Source organism: Heliangelus exortis, chromosome 19 (genome assembly GCF_036169615.1).
Source record: "Heliangelus exortis chromosome 19, bHelExo1.hap1, whole genome shotgun sequence".
Lineage (NCBI taxonomy): Eukaryota > Metazoa > Chordata > Aves > Apodiformes > Trochilidae > Heliangelus > Heliangelus exortis.
In genome coordinates, this window is record NC_092440.1 from 3,598,405 (window position 1) to 3,624,846 (window position 26,442).

Consider the following 26,442-nt stretch of genomic DNA (forward strand, 5'->3'; position numbering starts at 1 on the left):
TAAAAATGTATCCACAGAAGATTTCCAAATCCAAGAGCTATCAAGACCTACTCTGATTCTTAGTCACATTTTCCAAAGAAGCCCCAAAAAATTAAATACTCATTCTCTAAGGCAGCAGGGCACATAAATTCCTAAGCCCACGCACAGTATTCCTAAGCCCACGCTTTTACTTTCTGGGATACTTATAAAGAATGAAAGGATAAAATTAACCAGAACATGCAGAAAATCTGTCAGTAGGTAGAAGAGATACATACCTTCCCCTGACCTAAGCAGCTGCTGGCACACACACATACACACACACATTAGTGAAGTCACCAGTAGCTCTACAGGGAGACTGTACCCAGAAAGGAAAGAGTAATAGGGGACCACAGTTCAGTAAAGACTGCTCCTCCTCTCAAGTAGCACAGAAGACCCACAGTCACAGCAAGGACAAGTACATTCAAGTGTATAAAATGAGGGAATTTCCCACTATAGCCCTCCCCTTGTATTCTGCCTAAGCTGGATGCCCTTGTAAAGGTAACCTGGTTTTATGCCGTGGTTCAGACTTAGTTTCCAGAATTCCTAAAATGAAGTCAATCATTTTCAAGGCAAGACTACATTCTGCCCAAAAGCCAGTATTTCTAGTATTAAGAACATACTAGCTCCAAAATAAAAGCAATGTAACACAGCAACAGAACAGTTAAATACAAACATCTAGCTATGCACTAAACGGGCATCACGTTACACAGAAATGGCAGAGGTTGAAAAAACAAGTACATTAAGTCATCTCAGTGCCCGCTGACTGATGAGCTAAACATCCAAAATCAAATGGTTTCTGTAAGTGAAAAGAATGAGCAACTTATTAACGTGAGCAAAAGATGATAAAAGGGTAATGTATCAGTCTGTAATAGCACCTTTTACTCTAGGGTACCAGGGAAATGAAACATCAGTGCTTCCTCTCCTTCCAGCCCCATCTACTGCAACTTCTAGCTGTACCAACTACCAGCTCACTGTTACATGTCATACTTAGTTTTTCTGTCCTATTTCTTGCAGCCACACACAGGTTTGACATATTTTTCACCTCAGCAAAGACCAGTTCCCTCCCATTCTGCCACTGGTACAGACTAGAAATCTTTTTTACTGCCAAGCTGACAGCACTAGCTGGCACAAACAGAGGAGGTAAAATCAAACAAGGATTGAAGAGGAAAATGAAATAACCTGGAGGACAGGAAAAAGGAAAACAACTGTTAAAAACAGGGGATGACTTCAACAAAAGGACAATGATCACAGAAGCCATGTTCTTTGTGCTTCAGGAAGAACATTTAGACACAAATGAGATCAATGCCTTGCTGAAATACTAATGCTGTGTTTATAAAGCCTACATCTTAATGTCTTGCTGCATTTCAGTTCTCTTTCAGAGCTTTGTTAAGTTTCTTGTTAGAAACTAAGCCAGGAAGGCAGGCAGGACTGCAGAAAACAGCTCCTCTGTGTCATGCAGATTTTACTGGAGTTGCAGAAAGAGTCTCAGGCCTTTCCTGAAGATTGCAAAGCATCTGAACACCCACATTTAGAAATGTTCCCTCCTTATATCTTGCAAGGAAAACCTGTGCTGGGCAAGGTCATTCTCAGTTGCCAAGAGCTCACCCAGGTGAGCAGCAACCACTCCCCAAGATTCTTTTCCAGGCCCTGATAAAAGCAGCAGGGGCACAAGGGCATGGCACTCATGCTCCCACAGCACAGGGAAGGAACAAGGCAGGGTATGGCAGCACCATGGGTGGGAACTCCCCTCCAGCTTCACAACAGCAGTTTTTCAACATGACTGAACAGACACTTGTGGGTATCCTGCACTCTACACTAGGACAGAAGAAAAAAGGCAACACTAAGGTGTTGGTATTTGCCGTTGACTAAATAGTACAGTCTACTAAATAGACTGTAGTAAGTTTAAAAACAACAGTGAGTTACTCATAGATTTTCACAGAATTAAGTACATGTGCCAGAAATGGCAAGCTGAATTCAATTCCAGCAAGTGCAAGGGAAGTGAAGTCTCACAGAGTGTGCATGCTCACTGCTGGGTTCTAAACTCACACACTTAGTCAACACTCCAGGTATTGCATTGGCATCCACAAAACCCCCAGCACACATCAAAACTGCTCACATGAATGGTGGCACAGAGGGAACAACAAACAGCAAAGCTTCCACTGAATGTGGGGTCATTTTGCTATGACTGTGGGTATAGGAAGTCTCATGAAAGTAAGTTACACAGTTAACCATCTAGTGCAATGATAGTATACTTACAAAAATAAAGAATAAGTTATCCAAATACATGTGCTAAGTCCTTCCTCTCTCAGGATTGCCATGGGAAAGTTAATCCTGAGCTCATCCTATTATGGGATTTTAATGTGCTACTTGTGAAGTAGTAGTGCTTTTCCAATACAATAGTTTGATTTCCAAACAAGATTCTGAACAGAATCAAGCAGCACAGACTTTAACCCCATTTTGGAGTGAATAATAGATACTGTTTTAACCTTTGAAGTCTCCAGCTCTCTGTTACAAAGACTGCAGTGTTCACATCACATGCCATGAAGATCCTCCTCAGGGAAAGCACATCAGGGTAAAAATACATTCCAAAGAGGAGGGTCACCCCACAGGACAGAAGAGCCTGGTCTCTGTCAGTAAGTAGACTGGTGTACATGCTCTGCTACTGAAGTTATAGCATAGCAAAACAGTTCACTCTGTTCTGAGCAGTAACTAAGCTGATTACCTTTGGCAAACAAACTGCAGAACCAAAGGAAAAACAGACCCCAGAAGTGCCTTACCCTGACAGTGATGAAAATTTATAGCAGTTGCAAACATCTACAGCAGACCTCAAAAAGCAAAAATACCACCACAGGAAGTTTCTCAGGGCGAGTCAGAGGTAAAAATGTCATTCTGGGGACCAAATTAGGTCAGCAGATGTGGCTGACAGACTAGAGAGCCTGAGGGTGGGAAGGGACAAGATGAAGGAGGTGTTAAGTTGATATGATAAGGTACCTTAAAGTCAGAGAGAGATGCCATCAGCTCATCCAGTTCTCGTGTAGCTGAAGAAGCAGATATACGGGTCTGCTGCTGACTGGCAGTGACCCGCTGGGGGCTGCTCACCTCCCCTTGGCTGACAGTGATTGCAGGGCTGACAAGGGTAAAAAAAAGAAAAAAAAAAAGGTGTTTTAAGACTAGAAAAACAGTCCTAGACTGAAAGCCCCACTGCTGCCCCAAGCAAGTGCTGAGTTTGACCACCATTGCCCACCCTGCCTGGCCCTCCCCCAGACCTAAGCAGACCCTGTCTCCCTGCCAAGTCTAACACCAGAGCACACACAGACACCCTGCATCCAGCAAGAAATGGACAATAACCAAACATCCATTGTCATAGAATGGCTATTTCTGATCAGCTATGAGTTTGAATTGAACCCTGAACTTCTCATAACATGACTTATGTATTTTTTTTTTCTTCCAGGCACAGATAAAGGATCACCAGCTTTTTCATATGCTTGCCTGGGATCTGACCCTCCAGACAAAGCCATCTGCCTTTCACTCTCCTGCAACATCTGCCCCTAAACTACAGTCACTATTCCCAGCAGCACCTGTCCCACCCCACCCAAGCCAGAAACCACCAGAAGACTGCTCACACTGGGCTTGGCACAGAGCTCTCCAGCTCATCCAGCAGGCTCTCCACGCTGGGACGCACGTCCTCGATCCCACGGGCACCATTTCGCTTTGGCTTCTCTTTTGTGGGGGGTGCAGCCTTCCCTCCCACAGAGCTGCTGCTCTCTGGGACAACATAGTGAGGTCCAGTCATGCTGGGCAGTGATGGGCTTCTGCTGGCTTCATCTTAAGAAAGGAGAGCAGAAGTGAGTCATTCAGACTCATAGGTCCAGACACATACACTGATCACAGACAAGAGCAACAAATTGCCCAGAAACCTCACGGAATATCCATCTTTGAGGATATTCAGAACTTAAGACCTCAAGAGCCTGAGAAAACTAACTTTGAAACTTTAGTTAGAGACAATTTTGAAGTCGGCCCTGCTTTGAGCAGTGTGCTACACCACAAGCCTCAAGAAATTCCATCTGTATCAAATGAATCTCTGATCAGAGGGTGAAGGGATCTCCCCCAATAGGATATTGGAAGGAAAAAGTAGGCTACTATTTTGACAAACAAACTACCCACTCATACCAAATGTCTTGCTATTCCTTACCTGCTGGGAAGCCACTGGCTGGATTATGTTGAACAGCATTCAGTTCCAGAAGAAGTCTGTCCAGTTCTGAGAGATTGCTGCCCAGAGAGGAGGTGGTCATTGTGGGAGATGGTTCTGCAGACTTCTGCTTGTTTGGGAAACTAAAGATAAAAGAGAAGTGTGACACTTCTAATTCAAGATACAGTGAAAGGACGGAAGGAAACTTAAGTTTACACATGTACTCTGTTCTTTTCAAGGTGATGCATTTAGTTCTGGGGGAAGAAGTGTGCTTTGTGAAATGACTACAATGCAGGTGCTGTTTAGCCACATCTTCCGTTGTCAGTTACAAAGAAACACCACTGACAGACAGGGCCTCAGGTTTTAGGACCCTGTGCTGCACAGCCCTGCAGCAAAGAGTTAACTGTCTGCAGATCCAAGACTCACAGAACAGCAGCAGAACCATTAGCTGGCATACAGGAAAATGACTTATTTCTGCTGACATCACATTAAGCAGCAAAAACCTCCCCCCTTTAGGAGAGAGAATGCAGGGCCAGCACAGGCTGCAGAAAAGGCAAAGTACAAACCTCAAGCTATCAACAAAAAGTCAAAAGCAGCAGGTTATGTAATAACCTCTTGTAGCACTTCAAGGTTTCTTTTCAAGCCCTCAAACCTTTAATTTGGGAAACTCTAATCAACTTAAAATAAAGTAATTTAAAGCTATTTTCTACTGTGTTAAACACACAGGCAATTAAAGAAGTTTATCTGTGCACAAGTGTGTATAAAACACAGGCTGTAATTATTCCTTATTCAACAGGGGTCATCCCATTTACCACACACAACTGCAGACTTTTTCAAAGCAAAACCTAGCACCAATGCAGTGATTTTTATAGCAATGACACTAATGAGTGTCCAATCCCCCAGAAGTTATTTTATCAAAAAGATACCTTCCAAATCCAAAATGGGAACTTGTCTTCAGCACACTGCCATACTATGTTCAGAAAGTTAATATTTAACAGGCCTTAGGACTCTGACAATCACGCAGCTCTGTAAGAGCAATTCTTACCATTCTATTCAGACTGAAATGAAAAAATCCACACATGCAATCTGAAGAGGGTACACTTCATGCCCAGCCAAGCACACAATCTACAATTCACACCAGAATCAAGCCATTCCAGACCCTTGTACAGGAGGACTTCTGGCTGTAATTACCACCATTTTGTACTAATTGCATGCAGCCGTCTGAAAAAATTGCAATTACAGCCTCCATTGGACCATCCCTGGATATGTCTGCCCCTACTCAGAACTAGTTCTGATTGAAAGCAACTTCCTGCTCAGCAAAAAGAGCCAGACATGGTTAGAGCCTCACTTTCCATACTGTAAGAAGATACCCAGGCCAGAGTGCAGGACCATCAGAGATGAAGTTCTGACTGCCTGTTCTCTCACTCATCCCCATGCCAGCAGAACAGTCTGTCCTACCATACAAGCTGCTCCTCCAACCTCTCAGTGTGAAGAGCAGCTGCCTTTGCAAGTATATCCTAGTTATCTATCTATCTATCTATCTATCTATCTATCTATCTATCTACTGAGACGGAAGTTTTAAGTTCTAATTTGCTTGAAAATTCAAGCCAACTCACATCTTGCTAGGCCACAGGTAACTGAGTTCCCCAGGATAACTCAACCAAAGTCACCACCTCCTCAAGAACTTTAGGGCTCCTTAACAGGGAGATGGATTTGTCACTTGTCTCTGGATTGTGTCCTTCACAACACAAACCAGATCCTGCTCTGTCTGATGGGTCCCTTCACTTCTTCTGCAGCTGAGCAAACCAAAGGGCCAGGTCAACGTTTGGAGTATGAAAGTTTCAGTGGCCTCTTTCAAAAGAGGTAGTAAAAACCAACACAGGGCCAACATAACATACACAGGAAATGGTGTTTGTTTCTACCTATAGAAGGCTGCTTGAGCCACAGAAGGCTCAAGCTGTGAGTCAGGCTTATCTCTTAACAGGGACAAGATACCTGTAAACGTGTTCCTCTTCACTGGCACGGGGAGGAGAGCTGAGTCCGTCCCTAGGAACAGAGGCACTGGAGCTTTTGGCACTCGAGCTGTATATAGGAGACTGGGACTGAGGCTGTGGAAATAAGATTTGTGTTGGAAACAGAGAATACAATTTGAATATGTACACTACTGCATTGCAGCCCCACGTGGATAAAACAGAGCAAAGCCCAGCAAAAATCTGCTATAGAGCCAATCAGCCTCCATCAGATGAGCTACACCAGGAACAACTGTTCTCCACTTGCTTCAGATTTGCCTATGAGTTGTACATCTGTGCTGGAAACCCCCAGTGAGCTTTCCACAGGCTTTCCACAAGACAGATGACTAACACTAATCTCATCACATTACCATTTTGCTGGAACAATGACAGTGAATTTCAAATACTTCTTTGCCATTTGCTCCAACTAGTTAGTTCTGTTAAAAACCCACACCTCCCCCATTCCCCCACTCTGCCCAGAGCCAAACTCATCCTCACTTCTTACTGTTCTTTTCCTTCATCTACTCCCTTGAGAGATACTGCAGCAACAAAATAAACATCCACCCTCCCCATCCACACCCATTCCCTTACTTGCTGGTGGATGTATCTGGACACACTGGGTTGCCACTGGTCTACAGGGTCAACCACAGTGCCATTCAGGGCCTCATTGGAAGGTGGTGGTGGCACTGGAGGTGGCACAGAAATCTCCTGGTACGTGTGGTTTCCAGTTGGATAGGAGTAAGGTGTTTCCTCTGTTAGAAATACTGGTCGTTTGGAGATATGTGAAGTGGTGGATTCCAGGTCTGCCAGTAAGGCGTCTGCAGGAAAGAAAAACAAAAAACCAAACAGAATGGTTAAATCCTGGACTGCAGCGTTTTCTCTTTTGTCTCATGCAGCATATCCACATCAGAAGGCTTTGTGTCTAGGGTGATCTACTAGATGCTCTGAAAAATATAGCTGCAGCCTGGGACTGAACGGGTTAATCAGCCTTCTAGTACAAGGAAAAATCCAAGAGACAACAAAGCAGTGAGAAAAACTGTGTTGGTCTCACACTGTTGTCTTAACTGGAAAACCACCCAACAACAGGGACACATAGTCTCACTGCAGCCCACAGAAGAGTAACCTAGGAGAAACCTGCCCAGAGATCAACTCACAACAGAATGACACAGACTAATTACAGGCCCCACATCATCACAGAGTCATTTACTGTGGCCGCAGGCACTGCTTTCTGCAGGAAACAAGATCTCAGGAGAGGTTTTCTCCGAAGTCTATGGTAGTAGAAGATGTACAAAACTTTGAAATTAGCACATCAGGCTCGGCAGGGTTATGTGCCTCAGTTTTCCTAACAAAAATCCCTCTCAGTACATCACACAAACAGTTAACTAGTTTCCAGAGGCTGCCAGGTAAACGCCATTTCTTCTCCTGGAAACAATTCTCAACTTGCTGGGTGGAGACTGCTCACAAATTCCTGAAGAGAAGAAAAACTTCCACCGGCTAGAAAGACCGTCACTCATGCCAGAGAGAGGAACCCACGTCACACAGTTAGCACCTCTCAGAAATCTCAAAGCAGGAAAAATGCTCTGTCTCAAAGTTGGGGCACAAAAAGGCAATTCCCACCTTTCTGGATTCCTCCCTGCAATCTATCCTCTGCCCCTTCCCTATCTCACCCCCTTCTGCCGTGACTCACGGACAAATCCTGACTTGTTGGACTTTCTGTCCTGTGAATCCACCCTGCAGAGCCCACTGCAGTCCCTGGTGGGGGACACTCCAGTGAGCAACCACAGAGGTCTGCACTGTACTCACTTTCTAAAGAAAGCCTCATTGGCTGGGTGCCCAGCTTTCCACGGGGGCAGCAAGCTCCAGCACACACCTCTTCCAGGCTATTAGAGAGGAGCTGGTTCACTAGGGACACCAGTGCTCTCCATTAGAAAACCATCAGGATATACCTGGCAGGTCTCTTCATGGATATGGAATTCAGCCAGACACCAGTAACAGAGCTTCAGCAGAATTAGAGAGAAGGCTTTCAGAAAGGCCCTGGACCTCCCACCCCTCCACACTAGGCAGGACTTGTCTTTCTCCTCAGCACACAGCAGGTTACCTGATGGTCAGGTAGCTGATAGTCAGGTTTGAAACATGAAAGCTCAGCCTGAGCATGGCCATCCTGAGCATCTTCCACCGGGGTCCCAAGGAGCTGAAGGTAGGACCAGAATAGCAACCCAACAACTGCTCACCCTAATGGCTGCCTACCATCAGCTGGCAGAGGGCAGGCACCTGCCAGCTCAGAGCCACTTCCTGAGCACAGCAGACCACACCAGCCAATGCACTTAGCAACCCTTCAAGAAAATACATTAAAGGGTCAAATGGAGGACAGTATTATTACATTACAAGATGAGGAAGGTGCTGCTTTTATATTCACTCTCTTCCACAAACTAAGGCATCACAGAAATAAAATTTAAAAAAGGAGTCCTGCCCTGAGAGAACAGGATACATCCATTAGCAAATTAAATACTGTGTTAAATTAACTCTGTACACCTTTCACTTAGACAAAAAAAAATGCTCCAAATCATTTAAGCCACACGCATCTTCCTACAGGGGTCAAAATACCCCAGATGCAGTTTCTCCAAAGGGATACAAGCTTCCTGCAGCTGAAGAAAAAAACAGTTAATCTTTAAGCAAAAGAACAGCTGGTGGATTCCAGAGTAAAGGCACATACCTCAAGAGAACTGCTGAAGAGCTGCAATTCCTCCAACCAGGCAGGTCCTATGACTGGAGGTTTCGTGCACACAACCTCCGAGAGAAGTGCTACACCAGAAGGTGTGGTTTTTTTGCTTCTCCCCACCAATGACAAAAGCAAATCAAACTCCACCAGGAAGTGAAAATCCCATAAGGGTGTTGGGCTCCTCCAGCCCTGCAGAGGGGACCCAAACCATTTTTCCACCCTTCACTCCCAGCCTTCACTTCAGGACAGGCAGATGTAACCATCTCACCACAATATTCTCCTTCTCAGCTCAGCACTCTGCTGAACGAACCATCGGACAAAGTCACTGCTTTTTAGGAACAGCACAGACATGAGCTCGGGTTGCTTTACTGGTTTGCTCTTAAAAGTCCGCAGAAGAGGGGTCTGGAAATGCCAGGAGCACTCTGCCCCCAGGTTGTGAAGGAGTTAAGGAGAAGACATTACAGTTTAATGATTAACTTCCCCCATACCCTCCCCCTTCCTGACTTGAGCAAACAAGGCAGAGCTGAGGAACAGGAAGCGGAGGGAGGAGAAAAGGCTGGAGGGGAATCACTCGGTTACTCAAACTGCGCTTCAACTTTACAACCCATACCGAGTCAGCTGCAAGAAGGCACCACCGCACCCAGGAGAGGGAAAGGAGCAGGACAGGAGCTCACACAGCGGTGTAGGGGTGGCAGAGGACCTCTCCTGATGCTCCCTTGCCTCCATGTTCTGCAAACCCGCGGTCCAGCCTTCCTCAGGCTCCAGCTGCTCTCTCCAAGCTCACTGCCACAGCAGTCATTCCCCCGTCACACAAACTTCCCCAATCCCATCAGTAACCAGTTCCATGAAGTTCTGCTGGACTGGGCAGCTGTACCCATTGAAAGGGTCCAACAACGGATGCCATGCAGCACCTCAGCCCAAGATTCCCAAAGCTCTGTGCATTCACTTAGGATTTGTGCAGATTTTTAATACTACCAGAAGACAACCCGAGATAAGAGATGGAGGAAAAGATGGGAGATTTATTAATGGAAATAAAGGTAGATCACTCTCCATCTTTCCTTCAGAGAAGGGACCGACAGCTATAACCTGATAACTGGTAACAAAGATGCTGTGCCTTGCACTTCACCCTACAGGGTGGAGCTCACTACCCTCACTACTCCTTAAACAGAAGTATTAAACTACTTAAATGGAAATATTAAAGGTTTAATCGATTTACTGGGTAATGAAATCCTTCTTCCCAAGGCAAGTCCTGAGGGACAGTACTGCAGGAGGTGTAATCATCCAGCCAGTCCCCCCCAGCCCGTAGGAAGCAGCTGACTGGATCATCCTTAGGTGCGGTCGCAGCCAAGTTCACACAGCCAAGCAGCCATCAGAGGGCACCACCGCATCCCTACATGGACAGAAAGATGAAACCCGACAGCCATGCCTAACTTGGCACTAACTTCACCTCACTTGTTTGTCTCTGCAGTCAGGAACCTGTCCCAATTTTAGGCACACCGAACTTTCTGCGGGAAACCACGTGTGCTGCACCGCCCCACAGAGACCTCTTCACACCTATCACCCACACTGACCTCAGCACAGTTTTACTTCTGCCCCCAGTGCTCTCTAAAATTCTACAGGCACAGTTCTAAGAGACAGAACCTCCCAAGGTTAAAAGAGCTGCGATTAATTTACCTTTAGAGGACAGATTTAAGCATTTTCTAGCAACAAATTAAATCAGACTGGGTTGTACTAGACCTTCAAGCCACTGCTGCTGCACAAGATCACCCTTCCTTCCAATCTCACTCCTACAAGAAGCTACTAACACAACCCACAGACAAACTGTCAACTCACAGATGTGTGGATGGAGTGGAATCACAGTTCACTTTTCAAAGGCTCAGTACGGCTCAGCCTACCCCCAGGTATGGGCTCTGGGGACAGAGAGTGGTACTTTTCACTTTAACAGCTTAATGCTCAGTGGGGTGTGGAAGTATGAGAGATACCTGCTAAAAAACCACCAACCCAGACACTCCTTTAGTCAGCACTATGCTGATGCAGTCTCACAGATGACAGAGCCCTGACCTCTGCAGCACAGTGTATCTCAAGGTGTGCATGCCTACTCCACGGGCTCAGGTAACTTGGCCAAAGGGCTATTCAACCTACATCCTTCCCTATATGGGAGGGCATTCGTGTTCACATTCAAGTGGTTTTCCTACATAGATTTTCCTGTGGAAAAGGGAGAGTAAAGAATGAGGTCATGTTTGATGCCTTAACTGCCATGAAGCACTCCAAGACATCTGGAGGTCCAGCTGCATCAGTTTGCCCATCTCTTTTCTTCTCTTTTGCCAAAAATAATTACTTACTACAAGGTCCCCGTGATTCTGGTTTTCAAATCCCACACACAGGTCTGCATACACATGAGGTATGTATGAGCAGTCCTTAATACCAACTACATTGCTTTGAGGCAGTTCCCAGAAGCTGCCAAACCTCTGCTAGTCATTTAGAAAGCTTGGGACAACCCTGAAGTTGATGCTCAGTGCACTGAAGTACTCAGAGAAACCCCTTTTACCAGTTCAAGCTGCACTGAAAAGATTGATCATCTCCCAGGTTACAGACTGCACATTCCTGTGCTATCTCCCCAGCCCACACCTCTGTCAGGCCGAGGAGCAGCTCAGGCATTCCAGGGGCTCTCACGCAGGCTCCGTCCCCATCCCGGCGTGTCAGCACTCGCTGTCCTGCTAATGCAGTATCCTCCAGCAGAAACGGCCCCGTCTGCAGCTGCAGGGGCACATTCTTCAGCTTCCCACATCCCAGGTTGGTTTGATAAAGAACAACAACACCAGACTAGGGTTCACAACATGGCTGGTTCCGAGGTGCAGATAGCACGGGACCCCGTTTGTACTGATGGACACATCAAGCCCTTATTCTATAAATCTGCAATGTTCAGGTCCCCTGAATAAAATTATTATATATATATATATATATATATAACTTCATGTGCCTCCTGTTCATCTCAGAAATGTTCCTGGATTAAGGTGCCATGGTGAAACAGAACACATCATCAACTAGTACACATCTGCCAATTGGTATCAAGCAGCTTTTTAATATAATTTTTCTTCAAACAGTAAATAGTTTTCCACTCTTCACAAGCAGTCTGGGGTATTTTAAATTATTTTTCTCTTAAAGTGAGGTAATTTAGAGAAATACAAAATGCTTTCCTCTGAGAAGGAGACCCCTTCTACTACTGAGTGTCAACTTCAGCCGGAGTGAGGGTCAGAGACACACAGCATACTCAGCTCAAAGATGACAGGGTAAGTGCTAGATGACCATAAACTACCTCAGATTTTCATCTCTCAACAGCTGAGGGTGAGCTATTAAGCCACACTGACACAGCAAATCAGAACATTAGCAATATAATCAGTATAACAAGAGGATGATGGTTAAAATTTTTTCTACATCTCATCTACTGCTGGGGAGAAAATGGAAGCATAACTGAGGCAAGATACTTCAAATGCCTCGGATATCAGCCTCTAATTTTCAACAGCTGAAAGCCACATCTGCAACATCCATCAAACCACACACTGCCTGTAACTCTGCTTTTTGCATGGGACATCTGGAAAGTGAGTGACACTGGAGACAGGATTCTTCATCCAGCCACCACACAGAGCAAATGCCTCCAGTGCTCAGCCAGCCCATGTCCCCCAGCATCTCTACTGCCACATGTCCCTGACAGCCCTGAGACAGCACACTGGGTAAGCAGGATGAGATGCCTGAGCACTAACTACACCATTTCCTCTAAGGCAGCTACAGTGCACAGGTGTCTGCACCTCCTCTGTTCTTCCCACACCCCTTTTCACCCAATAACTGGAACTGCTACAGGTTTTCCTGGCTCAGACAGCAGAAGATTCTCAGAGAACTGGCAAATGGAAATACAAAGCAAGAGCCATAAGGACAAGTGTATATGAAGACATGGACTTTACATTGCAGACCCCTCATTTGCAGAATGACACACCACTCTCCATCCCTTTTTTCTGAAAAGCTGTAAGATGGGGAGTTCAAATCCTCGGGTTTTGTTGCCTCCCAAAAGAATGAGGGAAATTGCATCTCCAGAACTAAACCCTGAGCTCACAAACTCATCTGAGCAGCCTCTTTGCAAAATCCCTGAATTCAAGCTTTAAAATCTTACTAGGTTCAAATAAGTCTTCTCTCCCTCACCTCCAGGAGTAAATGCAACTCCAGCTGACGTGTAGGGAGACAGCTCGGGGCGGTAACCCAATCCTTGGCAAGACAGTTTTACATTGTGAGTAATTGCAGAGGAATGAGGAGCTTGGGTATATTTATCTTATTAAATAGCCTTTCAAAAGAAGCATTTCCAATGCTCTAGAAGAGATACATCAAAAAGATGTATGGAGCCTTGCTATAAGGCATCTTGCTGCTCTCCAGTTTGAGTCTGAAAGGGATGGGGAACCCCAAAGGGCAACACTGGAGACATGAATTTCCTTTTCAACAACAGCTTTGCTTTCACAAGACACAGCAAAATGGAAAAGCACTATCAAAAATAGGAAAACCATGAACAGGTGAATGCAGCCATGGACTTCCATGTGAAAGAAATGCAATAACAGGCAGTATATTAAGGCAGTATATTCCAATAAATGTTTTTTAATACAAAAAGATCAGAGACTACAAAAGCAATAAAATATGACTACATTCAAAATGAGACTTTAATAATTCAATTTTTAATTAGATGCTCCTAAAACCCTGAAGTTCTCTGGTTCACATTTATATAAAGCATGTAGAATAGCTTGGATTAGTTTGTGAAGCATTTTGAGAAGAAGACGTTTAAAGGTTTTCCAAAATTTTACCACTATGTTGAGAAGGTAGTTAGAATACAGGACATGTAACAGCTCTCAGGTCTCTTGGGAAACAGGGACAGATTGGTATTTAAGATACAGAAATATTCGAGACACAAAAGGTAAGTAATTTGTCAGACCTAAAAACTGCTGGTGTACCAGTATAGAGTAGTCACTGGTATTTTTACTTCACATTGTCTAGACCTGTGCAGAAGCAGCTCAGATGACACTGTCAAAAAATCATTTAGCTATTTCTATAATGTATTTCCATGACTAATGTTTATTCTAACCTTGTGCTTCCTCATTATTAAGGTATTGGGGCAAGTCATGCCTTGTTGTCACTGCTTAATAAAAAGAATGCCCAAATTAGCTAAACTATATATGGTATGCTGAACTCTGGTAGAAGACAGTCTTTGAAGCCAATACTGCCCCTTAGAGTAAGTGAGACTATGCATTTGTGGCACAGATTCACAAGCTGTGTGGGTGGCTTCAGAGAAGCTGAACAGCAAAGGTAAATGTGTAGTAGTTGTTACACCTAGCTAGGTCAGGCTGTAGAGACAAACTAAACAAGAAAACATGCCATGGCAGAACTGCTTTCAAAAATCACATGATGGCAGCCACTGTGAATCCCATCTATGCCATAACTCAAACAGGGAGAGCCAAACCAGTGAGCTTTCCCCAGCAGAGCAGCCCCTGCACCCAGCTCTGGACCCTATTAAAAAATGTCTATAAACAAAGACAAGACCGGGCAATGCCAGATGTGGTCTATGATCAGCTACAGCAACAATTGTGGCTTCCTGTCCCAACCACCAAGACCCAAGCTGGAGACTTTATTCCAGAGATTGTGGCCAGCTAACTGGTCACAACTAACATGCATCACTAGCCAAGCACAGGGCTGTAAGAGATTGTGCAAATGCAGCCTGTTTAAAGCAATTTCCATAACTGCTTATCAGTAACTACTCACTGCACATTTGGGTATGAGATGCAACCCCTTCAAGTGCTCTGGCTGTAGTTTCAGAAGAGCTGACACCACCATCCACTGTCAGTGTAAGGGAAAGGCCCAGCAACCTCCCCCAGCACCCAAACCCATCCTGTTCCTGGAATTCACTCTGCTGATTGCCAGACATTTTCTCAACTAATTCAACTTACTAATCCAGTAAAATTTTGATGGGTTGTTGCTTTGGTTTGTTGTTTTTGGGTTTTTGTATTTTTTTTTAGATGAACTCATTACATTTCTTGGAAGCATAGCTCCAGCCACTCTAATCAGCTTTTAGGAAGTGTTTTCAAAGTGAACAATGCCAGAATTTAGCCCTTGTCTACAGTCAGTGAATAAAACCCCCCATTTTCGTAGGAAGACAGACAACAAACCTCCAAAACTCAGGTCAGGATACAAACTGTAAAATCCAGCCCATACAACCATTAGTAGAAAGAAATCACCCATGCTTCTGATTCCTGTAATGAACCTTCATCTCAGATGCAGACAAGAAAACCTGCAGCCTGACAAGGGAGCCATCAGCAGACAGCACAACCTGAAATGCTCTTAAATTCTGCAGATATTCCCCACCTGCTACCAGTCACATCCACATCAACATTTTATTTTGACTTCACAGCCCCAAAAGTATATGTCAATCAGCAGGGCTGCACACATTATGTACCAACTGGTGCTACCTCACTTATGCCACCAATGCCAAAAGTTAGCTTTTGGCACAAACTAACTCCTGACCACATAACTCTGAGGATGAGCCAACTCTGTATGCTACAAAATCCTGACAAAAGCCATCATGTGAGACCAGACCTTCCCTCAGATCCCTTATGAGAAGCAAGAAGGCTATTTGTACATGAGCTGGAAAACTGTAAAGGTCACTGGAAGATCCTTCCTGGACTGGCCACACCACTTCCTTCCAAATTAACACCAGCATTTCACTGAAAGTCAGACCCGCCCTCTAACCTCAGCAGTGGTGTATTTGTCAGCATGATGAGGGTGCTACCAGCATCACGAGGGGTCAGACAGTTCCCATGTAACCCAGCAGCAAAGCTTTCAAGGGCACAGAGAGGCACCGTGTAGGAAACAGGCTGATAGGTTTGTAGTCCCTGGGACTACAGTCCCTGGGAGCCACAGCCCCCGGGAGTGAGCATCCGGGATCCACTTGCCATTTTGATGCAACAGGCTGGGAAATCCTTCAAATGCTGACTCCATTTGAGTTGGCAGGAAGGTAACCTGATCTTAACCAGACCCCCAGGGCATGGGATCATCAACACGGCGTGCAACTGCCTCGAAGATCTGAGTCAGCACAGTTTATTGGATGAAACGACACAAACACACAGCCCTCTCTGGCCTACAGTCCAAGCTGTCTGAAGGAACCACAAAAGATTTTCCTGTAGGACCCAAATTTTCTCCACTTAGGTTTTGAAAACTAAATTAGACTTCCTGGCTGAGAGAAATGAACCACCACCTACAAAAGGGATAAGCATCCTCACTCTGCCTTCCTCCAGGTTCCTTAGAAAAGCTTTCATCCCCTTTCCAACACCTCAAAACCATTCATTAGATAGCTGAGATAACAAAGTCTCACAAGGAACCCTAACTGCTTACATGTTCAGAGAGAAATATTCCTAAATTTGCTGAGTATTCTCACACTGGAAGTGATCTATGATTTAAGTACCATCTTCTGTCAGAAGGGATGTACCCAATGCTCCAGAAAATAAAGAGTAAGGTTATCAGACCATGTTCCAAAGAAAATATGGTTTGAATATGGCTTTTTTGGTTTTCAGCCAACAGGATACTAATCAAAGCACAGTCTTTTCAAGTTCTTCAAATTAACCTAAGCTGTCCACTCCACTGCCGTGTCTGTCACACTCAGAACTTGTAAGCAGAACCAGTAAGAAGTAACTTTTACTGGCACTGGAAATCTAAGGGCAACATAGAGCAAAGCAAGGCCATACAGATGCATCTGAAGTTGGCTGCTGTATTTTTCGCATATTGCCTTTAAAAAGAGTACTCAAACATTTTAGCAGCATAATAGCATCTCTGGTTTCAGAGCCTGCTCCCTCCCAAATGTGTCCCCTCCCATTTATTTCTCATTTCCAGAAAGTGCTGTGGAGGTTGGGAGGAAAGGGTTATTTCCTGTTGCACACAGCATCCTCTTTTTTATAGCATGGCTTTCTCCAAACTCGAAATGCGTAGAGACATATTTACTTCCCTCTGTTTATTGTCTTGAGCAGCAAGCAGCTCATGCCAGGAAAAAAACACCCTATGCTAAGATCTGGTGCCTTAAACTGAATTAATGTTCCATCATACTAAAGAAATGTTTTCAGTTTCACAGCTACCAAAGGCTTCTGAGAATGCCAGATCCTCAGCCACACAAGCCTCAAATGCCTCTGGGGCAACTCACAGATGACCCACAGTTTTGTAAAGCTTAAAGACAAAATAACCCCTTGCACAGTTTCTTTGTATCTAGATTCACTGCACACAGAGTCTTGAACAGGAAACAACTATCAAAGATGGATTAAGCTCAGTCAAAATATTCTTCCACTGCTCTATGAACAATCATCAGGAGTGTCAGAAAAAGTTTGTAAAAGGTGTGTAGGTCATGGCTCCATCACACCCTAGGACACAGCACATGAAAAAGCAGTAGGCTGAGCTGAACTCATTCCTTGTACAATGTTTAAGACACAAAACCAGGTTCTGGTTTACTGAACAGAGAAGTTGAAGTGCAAAAGAGAAGTTGGTGATGTGTAAAATGCTTCGCACAGACTTAACCTGCCTTTACTCAGTCCTCCAACTCATGACCTCCAGTGACTCATACCACCATGATTTAAGTACTATGGTCCTCAGATGATTGTCCCACCCACAATTTAAATAAAGCACTAATGGACGAAGTGGAAGCCATTTTCAGCCACATTTTTCAGTCGCAGCAGTTGACACCTCCACACCCTAAACCTATATCTCCACATATTCCATTTTAAATTGATATAGCAGGCTGTGACCTGCAGCAACTACAGGCAGTAAATTCTGCAGCCACTGCACCTGAATTCCAAAGAAGATCACAAATCAGAATCCTCACCCTAACATTCACACCTGCTTGAGAGTATGAAAAATCATCTACCTTTTAGAAATGGAGAACCCATATGCATCCCTTAACAGCCCCACATAATATGGCAAGTCCATGTTACATCAGAATAGAAAGCAAGTCTGCCCCTTGGGCCTGTACTAAAAATACTTAAGTTGGAATTTCTCAGTCTGAATCTGCAGCTTGCTATAAGCTCCACCTGCTACCAAGTCTGTGATCAGAATCCTCTCCTCTTAGAAGCAAATAGACTGATCTTCCTATGAGCAGTTACAGCTAGTCCTACAAAAGATTATGAGGAGCAACAATTTGCACAAATTAGAGAGTCTCCATCTCTCTCCCTGTGTGTCAACTGCCAAATTGGAAACAGCTTTGGTCACCAAGGAGGGTAAGTACAGCCTCTCACAGTTCTCTCCTAGGGTGGTTCTGCTTGTGCAAGATCTATTTCTGATCTCTACCTGACACTAAAAAGATCTTCAGACATATCCAGGAAATCCTAGGCAAAGACATTAGCCAGTACTGACTAAAATGCTGCTGGGAGGGAGAGAGTTGGGTCAGACAAAAGTACAGGACATTACCTCTGTTCTAAAACAAAATGAACAAGAGGGAAATGACATCCTAGCTGAGTTTGGTGGAAGGAACAGATTGGAGTGTAAATGTTTTACACAAGCCACCAAGCAGTTAATACCACCTCAGTACTGCCTTGGGCTGGATTTCAGCCAATATCCTAGATGGAAAAATATTTTTAAAAATTAGTCTTCAATTTACCCTTAGCATGAAATAGTAAAGTTAACCCTCCCCGTGCATGTCAATAATTTTTATTTGCTGCCGACTTCCCTCAGAAAGTTTCTAGAAACTGGGATCAATGGTCAAAGAAGTCCAGCAAAACTGCTATCCCTCTGCCAAAATAAAACCCCCCAAAAAAATCATTAAAACCACACCAGCAGCCAGTGCTTTGATCCCTCAGGGACAACTTCCTTCTGATCAAAATACCAACTCCCCTACATTCCTACAGGAAGAGGGGCTCAGAGAAGCCAGCTATCTGAGGAACCAGACCCTTCCTGCAACATCAGGATGCAGCTACTCCACAAGCTCTAGGTCAAAGCTCAGCACACACTGCCATGTTACAAACATCTAACAAACCTAGAGCAAAGGACATGTCCTCCATTAAATTGAGCACAGAGTCCAAGGATGGCTATAGGAAACAAAACACTAGATTTTAGACCATAACTCCGGTAAAGGGAATAAAATAGAAGATCAAGGCTCAAGAAATTTCTTGTTCCTTGGCTAACCAGCCAGGCAAACATTCATGGAAATACTGCCAGTGGGCACTAAGAACATCACAACACTGGGAAATTTATGATATCCTACATGCCACTGCAAACCCCTGCTGCTCTCTCCTAGTCAAGTATGTCAGGCTGATGTTGTACAATTTAGTATCTTGCCAGAAGTGGGTTTGCCCTCCTTGTGTAACAAAGGGAAAGATACCCTCTCTCTCTCTGTCTTTCTTCTTCCCTAGCAGCACAAAGAGCTGCTTGGAAACGAAGTCAGATGTCTCCTCCAGCAAACTACCTTTCTTCCTTAAGCATGAAAGGCAGCTCTTTAGAGACATGAACTGGGCAACGTGTTGTCACATCTTCCTTGAAAAGACACAGCAGAGAACAAACAGCTAGAAGGACAGCAGGCAGACAGAAATACTGCCATCACTTGTGTTCCAGACCCTGCTTGCCCTGGGACTTGGAGGAAAAACTGCCAAGTGCAGAGGTGTGTGGCACCCAGCTGCTATCAAGCAACCCTCAACATACTCACCAAAATCAGGGTGGACAAGGACATTTTTTAAGCCCTGGGTGGACTGTATTTCGTTAATATTTGCATAACTGTAGGCAGTTGAGTCTGGCTTGAACTGAAACTTGACATAAGCAGCGCTGAGGTTACAACACACACTAATCCAGTACTGGGCCACCCTTCTGAGCAGCTTCTAAACAGCAGCTTAGTGCCATTAGCAGTGGCAAATCAGCACACAGTGAACATGCAGCAGTGGTTTCCAAATCTTTGAGCAACAGCAACTCTGGCTTCCTTGTGCTCCAGAGCCCTCAGGTGGAAATGACAGGTCTGTAAGTTTAACAGACCTCAAAAGGACACCTTTCACCAGCTAAAGAGCACTTACCACTTGGGGATCATTATTTGGAAACTGCTGATTAACTCATCTGAGGGAGGAAAACACATTACATGGGAACAGAGCACAGGACTTCCACTGGACAGTGAGTGCAGTGAAGTGACAGAGTTTCATGAGATGCAGGAAAGTGAATTAACAGTCCCCCACTGACAAAAATGGAGAGGTTTTATTCCCTCTTCCAGCCATGTGCTGCTGCCACTTACTTGTGTTAGCCCTGTCTCACAAGACCCCTCCATGCACAAGTTCAACACAGTACACACCCAGCCAAAAAATTTCTTTTGTTTTGGGTCAGAAAAGACAGATGAGCTCAGCAGTCTACAAGAAGAAAGTCAAAACTGCCAGATGAGGGAGCAGAAAAGGGGTAAGGATGAGGGAAAGTAAAGCCAGTTCAGCAGCAGCAAATCATTCTATTGATCCAACTGCCAGCAGGACCACCACCTCAGATACCCCAACATCTTACCACTGCCACACAAATAACCATGGTAATATATAAGACTGCTAAAGATTGCTATGATCCCATCTATCTGAATGTGTAAAAATGGTTATGGACACAGACAGAGACAAAATACTGTCAGAGCCTGCATTTTTAAAGTTCATTATCTGCCTTTTGAAAAGTAATAGAAACAGGAAAGCACATGGACCTTTTAACCAATAAAGGAACATGCAAGATTTGGGTGGTTTTGCAGAACAGACATGAAACTTAAGGGGGAAAAAATAGCATCTTTTAAACAGTGGAAATCCTATCCAAGCAGCATAAACAGATCTGAATACAGACCCATCCAGGCAAAGTGCCAGTTACAAAATCTGAGACACACATAAAGATGATGAAATGAAGGACAGAAAGATTAGTTTAAATTCTGAATTCATTAAAAGCATTAGAAGCACAAATTCTGCCCATGAGATGTAGAATGCCTTGGCTACCAGCAAAAAAGAATAGGGACACTGAAGAGACACTTGCAATTGTACAGACACTGCAATCATATCCATAATTAGTGCAGTCCTATTGAGACATTCCTATCCTGAAGGCTCTTAGATGGAATATGAGAATGCAAACTTGAAAGAGTTCAGTCCTTGAAGAGAATATTTTTCATTAACTCCAGCAACTTCCCATTCAGTAACAAGTGTATCTCACAAGAGCATACATGCAAAGAGCATTCAACAAATGCAAAGCTACCATAAACCAAGGTATTTCAAGTTTGAAAAGCCTGTGCCTACCAGGAGAAATAAACTCTCAGCAAATCTCACCAAGGGATGTCATATAAAAGGTTAATAAATTGAGATATAAATTAAGATTAAGCTAAAAAGATTTACCAGCTTGACCTGCCAACCACTCTAAAGTGGGTTATTTCCCTATTTTTTAAAAGGGAAGTTATGTCAAATGTGGTACATTGTTCAACTGGCTTGTTAAAAATCTAATCACTAAGCAAGTATTCTCAAAATGGTGTATTTTTCTTTTTAGTAAGTTTTTGTGCCTTCAAGGGTTCTCTACAGCAGAGTGGGAGCAGATTTGAAAGCAATGCTGAACTCTTCAGCAAGTCACCATCAGCAACTGACTTTACACAAAGTACTGCCAAAAGCACAATGTAAATTCACAGAGCAGGGCAGGGAGAAATGACAACAAAATATTTAACATTTTTCAGTCATGTGGCTCCTAATACTACTTATAACTGTAATAGGTAGGAAGTTTTAAAATTAAAAGTTTCCATCTTATGAGCATGCTACTAAAACTTAAAGATAACCCAAGAAATTAGAGTGGGCAAGCAACATCTTTGAAAGTCAACAGCATACAAGGGGCCAAGAAGCACATGGTTAAACATCTAATTAAAGCAGCTTCTTTTTACTTTAAAAGCCACTTCTGGGAATGAAAAGAGGACAATGTTCCAGAAATTAATGTGGGAACTGGCCCCCCAGTCTACTTTGGGAGATGTGGGTGGTAATTTGATGAAGATTGCTGATGGCTCTACAGCTCTGCTTGCCTTTTTTTTTTAGCATTGGCAGAAGAATGTGGCCCAAGAATTTCCCAATGTCATGACAGAGGCTCACTGAAAGAAGGTTAATTGTTAAAACCAGACAGAAACTTACATTTTTACAACTGGAATATACTGTAGCCAATAGGTGGAGAACAGCTAAAGAATGCTTAAGTTTTTCTTATCTCTTCCTTCTGTGAGAAGGTAGATGACCTAGGATTCTACCTACATTTGCCACCATGACATGAGTATTAGCCATAAGTCTCTTTCTCATTTCATCACCTTCAGGAGAAATAGTGAAGATTTCTTGTTACCAAGGCCAGTATTAATACAGCAATTAAATGGATAACAGCTGCTTCATCTTGGTGCACTGCACAGAAGTTGTTTTGTTATTAGACAAAGAAAAAATTTATTCTATAAACTGAAAGCTGGTTTACTCACAAGAAAAAAGAATTAATAAACCAAAGAGAAAGTAGATTTTTGAGAAGATGAGTAAGAAAAAACAATCTCCAGAGCTGACCAAAAATGGAAATGCAAGCAATACTGAAATAGAAACAACATGAGAATAAACTTCCCATTCATAGGTACATGAAATAAATCCTTCTTCAGACTACTTTCTAAAAAAGGGGTTTCAGCATGATTGCCAATCATTCCTCCACCAATCATTTGAGACAACAGGAAAGGGTATTTTTTACTAATCTACAGAAGTCAAGATTCCCAACCCCTACATTTCTGCTTTGCTGAAAATTAAGTTGACTTCTTTGTCACAGCTCATCAGATTCTTCCCTGCTATATGCTGAAGTAGGGCACAGTGGAAAATTGATTCATTTTCCTATCAAGTACCTAGGTGCATACATATTTTATATGGACATACCACATCACTGTCATTCCATGACTGTTTGGTATTTGACAATTAATCTGATCAGCTTCAGAACCACACTGGCATTCACAGCCTGGAAAGAAAGAAGGACCAGGCCCTTCCACTGCACACTGAATGTACAGAGACAACCTCCCACACATGCATAGCAGGGCAACTGCCCCCTTGCCGAGAACAATATTCCACTCCTATCTCTGTGACAAATCCAGGCCTTAAAGCAGCTGGAAAAGTGACTAATTCCAGCTCACAACCCACCCCCCCCCAAAAAAAAAAAAAAAAAAAAAGCTGTTTCTGCCAAGCAAGCACTGAATACACTGCATTCCATTTCATTAAAACAATTACTCAGAAGCCAGCCAAGAATTACATAAAGCTTCCTCCCTGCACCACCCCCAGCCCCTTCTCTTCAACCTTTCCTCCCCAGCAGCTTTCCAGCTCTGCACAGAGAGGATCTCACCGGGCCCATGCTCTCCTGAAGAAAGTTGCTTACCCTGCCTCACCTTGCCCTGCCTATTCCATCCTACCCAGAGTGTTTCCCAAACCTCAACAATACCCTCAGAGGACTCCAGTAGATCTGGGCAGCACAGAAGGTCTCCGAATTTCCCATCCCTCTGAGACCATCGTGATCAGTTTTATGTAGTTTTCTCCCTCACATGTGATAGTAAATCAGCACCCAACAAATTAAGCCCTTTACCAACTCTACAGAAGAATGAATGATAACCTAACAGATTTTATCTCTGACTCAAGTGGCTTTTAAACATGATCCCAGGGCGGAGGGTGCTGGAGGCACCAGATTTATGCAACGAAGAGATACAAGAGCAACATGCCAGAGCAGCTGCTTGTGAGGCATGGCCCAAGGGAACTGCTCAGGACAGGCAGGCAGCAAATCACAGATTAAGCACCAGCAGGATGGACCGACAACTACAAGCTTTGGGTTTTAAGAACCTGACTGACAAATTCATCCCCAACTCCACACAGCCACTCCACAGCCCCCAGCCTGACTGACAGTGCTGAAGCTCCTCACATTTCACAGTAGAAATAAAAGGCAGCTTCTTCTGGCACACACTGCTCACCCACCCACTACACTGAGTTGGCCACTGATAGGAGATTTTGTGACGTGGATGAAATGGCATTTCATTCCCTCCCCCAGTGCTCCAGCTCTCTGCAGGGATTCTGTCTAACTGCTGGAGCTGCTCACAGCCAGGCAGAGTAGTTCCAGCTGTGTATCACCATGCCCTAACCAGACCTACACAGCTCAGGAAAAGTCTACCACATAAAACCCACCATGAACAAGAGGGAGACATGAAAACCAAAAGTACTATTCCTAGGGTTCTTACTCGCTCAGCCCAAAAGAGGTGATCTGCTAGCAACAATCAAAAACCAAATCCCAAAGCAGCTGCTGAAGAATGGGGAGCAACAGACACAAGTAGAGGCCAAATAGGATGAGCAGCAAAAACAACCAGCCAGACCACCATCTTATTCCAGCTCGTGGGGCACCAGCAACCTCAACTGATGTGCAGTTAAGTCTTGGGCTCCTTTGTCTAACCCAGCTAAAATTGATGGCTACAACTCAAAAGAAACCTTTCCAGAGAGAAGCCCTGAATTTGTTTAGAACCACAAAAGAGGATAGAACAAGGGAGTATTAAGCCCCTAATCCACAGCAAAATCATTTACAGCCCTCCTGCCTGAGACCTTTCCTACTTCTGGATTTCTTTGCCCACTTCTCTTAAAAATGCAGCCTAATCACAGTTCCTGAACAAACCTCCCTATAGCATGAAGTGCGATTCTCTGCTCTCCTTGCTCTTCAGGGATGGACATAAAGCAAGATCATATTGGGTGTCTAGACAGACACAGGATTAATTCTGTCTGCCAGCCCAATTTTGTGACAAAAACATGGGACTGTTTTATTCCTGGAGACCCCATACAGTTTGATTTATAGCTGAGCCATTTAAAGCACAACTCCCCATGCAAAGTGTCATTCAGAAAGTTGATTCCCTGGAGTGCCATTTACTTTTCCTGATGTTCTTCACATCATCTGAAAAATGTTAGAGGTTTAAACGTGCAATAAAAAGTAAAAATCAAAAAATAAAGCTATTCTCTGCTGCATGCTGCTACCCAGATGTACTCAGAAGCTCACCCAGCAAATGTGCATACGACTATAAGAACACTGAGAAGTGGCAATACAAACTGCATTTGAAGACTTCAGACAACCCCATCATCATTTAAATAACTTGAACTAAACTTTTTCACAATGTAGACAGTCCAGCACAGGTAAAAAGGAATCAAGCAATAACCATGAATGCTGTCTCCCTGTGGTATGCCTTAAGTTTTCTTGGACCTCCAGCTTGTAGTTGTTTCAAACTGTTTAGATAAATTTCCCGTGTAAATTCAGAATAATTAGTGTCTGCTTCAAGAAAAAGCTGCACTTACAAGAGCAGAAAAAGAGCTTACCAGACTCCTAAAACAGCACAAACACATGACCTCAGGGACTCAAGTTGCTACAACTGAAACACCAACACCAAACTCATTCCACCACACTCTAGTTGCCAACTCTACTTTGTTTGCTTCGTTGGGATGTAAAAACACACATACACAGAAAAGCAAGCATAGATTTTAACACCAGTCAGTCCAGGGAGATTGTCCTCAGCCAGCTGGCTCCTGCTGCTCTGAGGCCATTTGCACTGAGAATAAGCACAAATGGGAAAAATCACTAAGCATGATATGACAAAGTCATCACCCACCTCCTATTTTTACGGTGTATCTTTAGCACACAGCATTCTTTGAATGACTTCATGATGCTTTGTGGTAAAGGGAAAGACTAGAGTAGAACTACTGTGGGGAACTTGGAAGGGAAAGGAAATTTTTTCTCTCTACTCACAGCCTGTCATAACAGAGAATGAGGAAAGGATGAGCAATCAGAAAGGCAGAGAGGGAACATCAAACAGGGCTGAGAGCAAAAACTTATAAATCTCATTCAAACTTGCAATTGTAAGCTTCTCCAGCAGTGAAGCTTCTCCTTCAGAGAAGCATGAGTTACTATTCTGATCTATTCAGCTGGAAGCTATTTCTTAAACACAAAGATCTCAACAAATATTAACCATACATTGCAGGTAAGGAGCTGTTAATCCCTATTTCACAGATGGAGAAACAGTATGTCTAAAGTCAAGGCAGGTTTTTGAGGCTATGGATGAATGGTTACCCAGGACTAGATTAAACATAAGCCACAGCTAAAAGAGGTGACCGACAGACTGTGCAAAAAAATTAGTTTCAGAAGAATCAGCTTGCTGATCCAGCTAACTGCCCAACAGCTGTTCTGGACACTAGGGAAGATGGGGGGAACGACAACACAAAAACCCCCCACACAGCACATCTTAGAGCTGCCAACAGTAAAATTAGGTTAAACCAACTGGAAATCACAACTTCCACTTTCTCTTGAATTCAGCCCAAAATGGAATGGTACCACTTCTTGCTTCTGCACTGCACTGGATCTTGTTATCTTGCCATAGGGCGACAATTCCACTTGCTGATCCAATGGCAAATCACTTGTGCAATTTGGGGAAAGGAACCAATTTACTCTGGAGCCTGAAGCTCAGTAAG

General features: G+C 43.9%; 1 protein-coding gene and 1 long non-coding RNA gene across 7 annotated transcripts in view; both read right to left on the minus strand.

Annotated features, from left to right (window-relative positions):
- PXN (paxillin) overlaps positions 1-26,442 on the minus strand; it is a 45,585-nt gene that overhangs the window by 13,956 nt on the left and 5,187 nt on the right. For all 6 annotated transcript variants that reach the window (XM_071763213.1, XM_071763211.1, XM_071763210.1 and 3 more), the window contains exons 2-6: positions 6,808-7,034; positions 6,203-6,315; positions 4,211-4,350; positions 3,642-3,843; positions 3,010-3,145 (exon numbers count right to left, since the gene is read on the minus strand). In XM_071763213.1, coding sequence (XP_071619314.1) covers positions 3,010-3,145; positions 3,642-3,843; positions 4,211-4,350; positions 6,203-6,315; positions 6,808-7,034 — 818 coding nt within the window. The remainder of the gene's footprint in view (positions 1-3,009; positions 3,146-3,641; positions 3,844-4,210; positions 4,351-6,202; positions 6,316-6,807; positions 7,035-26,442) is intronic.
- On the minus strand, positions 10,131-10,872 carry LOC139805145 (uncharacterized). The gene is made up of 2 exons (XR_011729703.1): positions 10,769-10,872; positions 10,131-10,325 (listed from the first exon to the last, which is right to left on the minus strand). It is a non-coding gene; the product is annotated as an uncharacterized lncRNA (long non-coding RNA).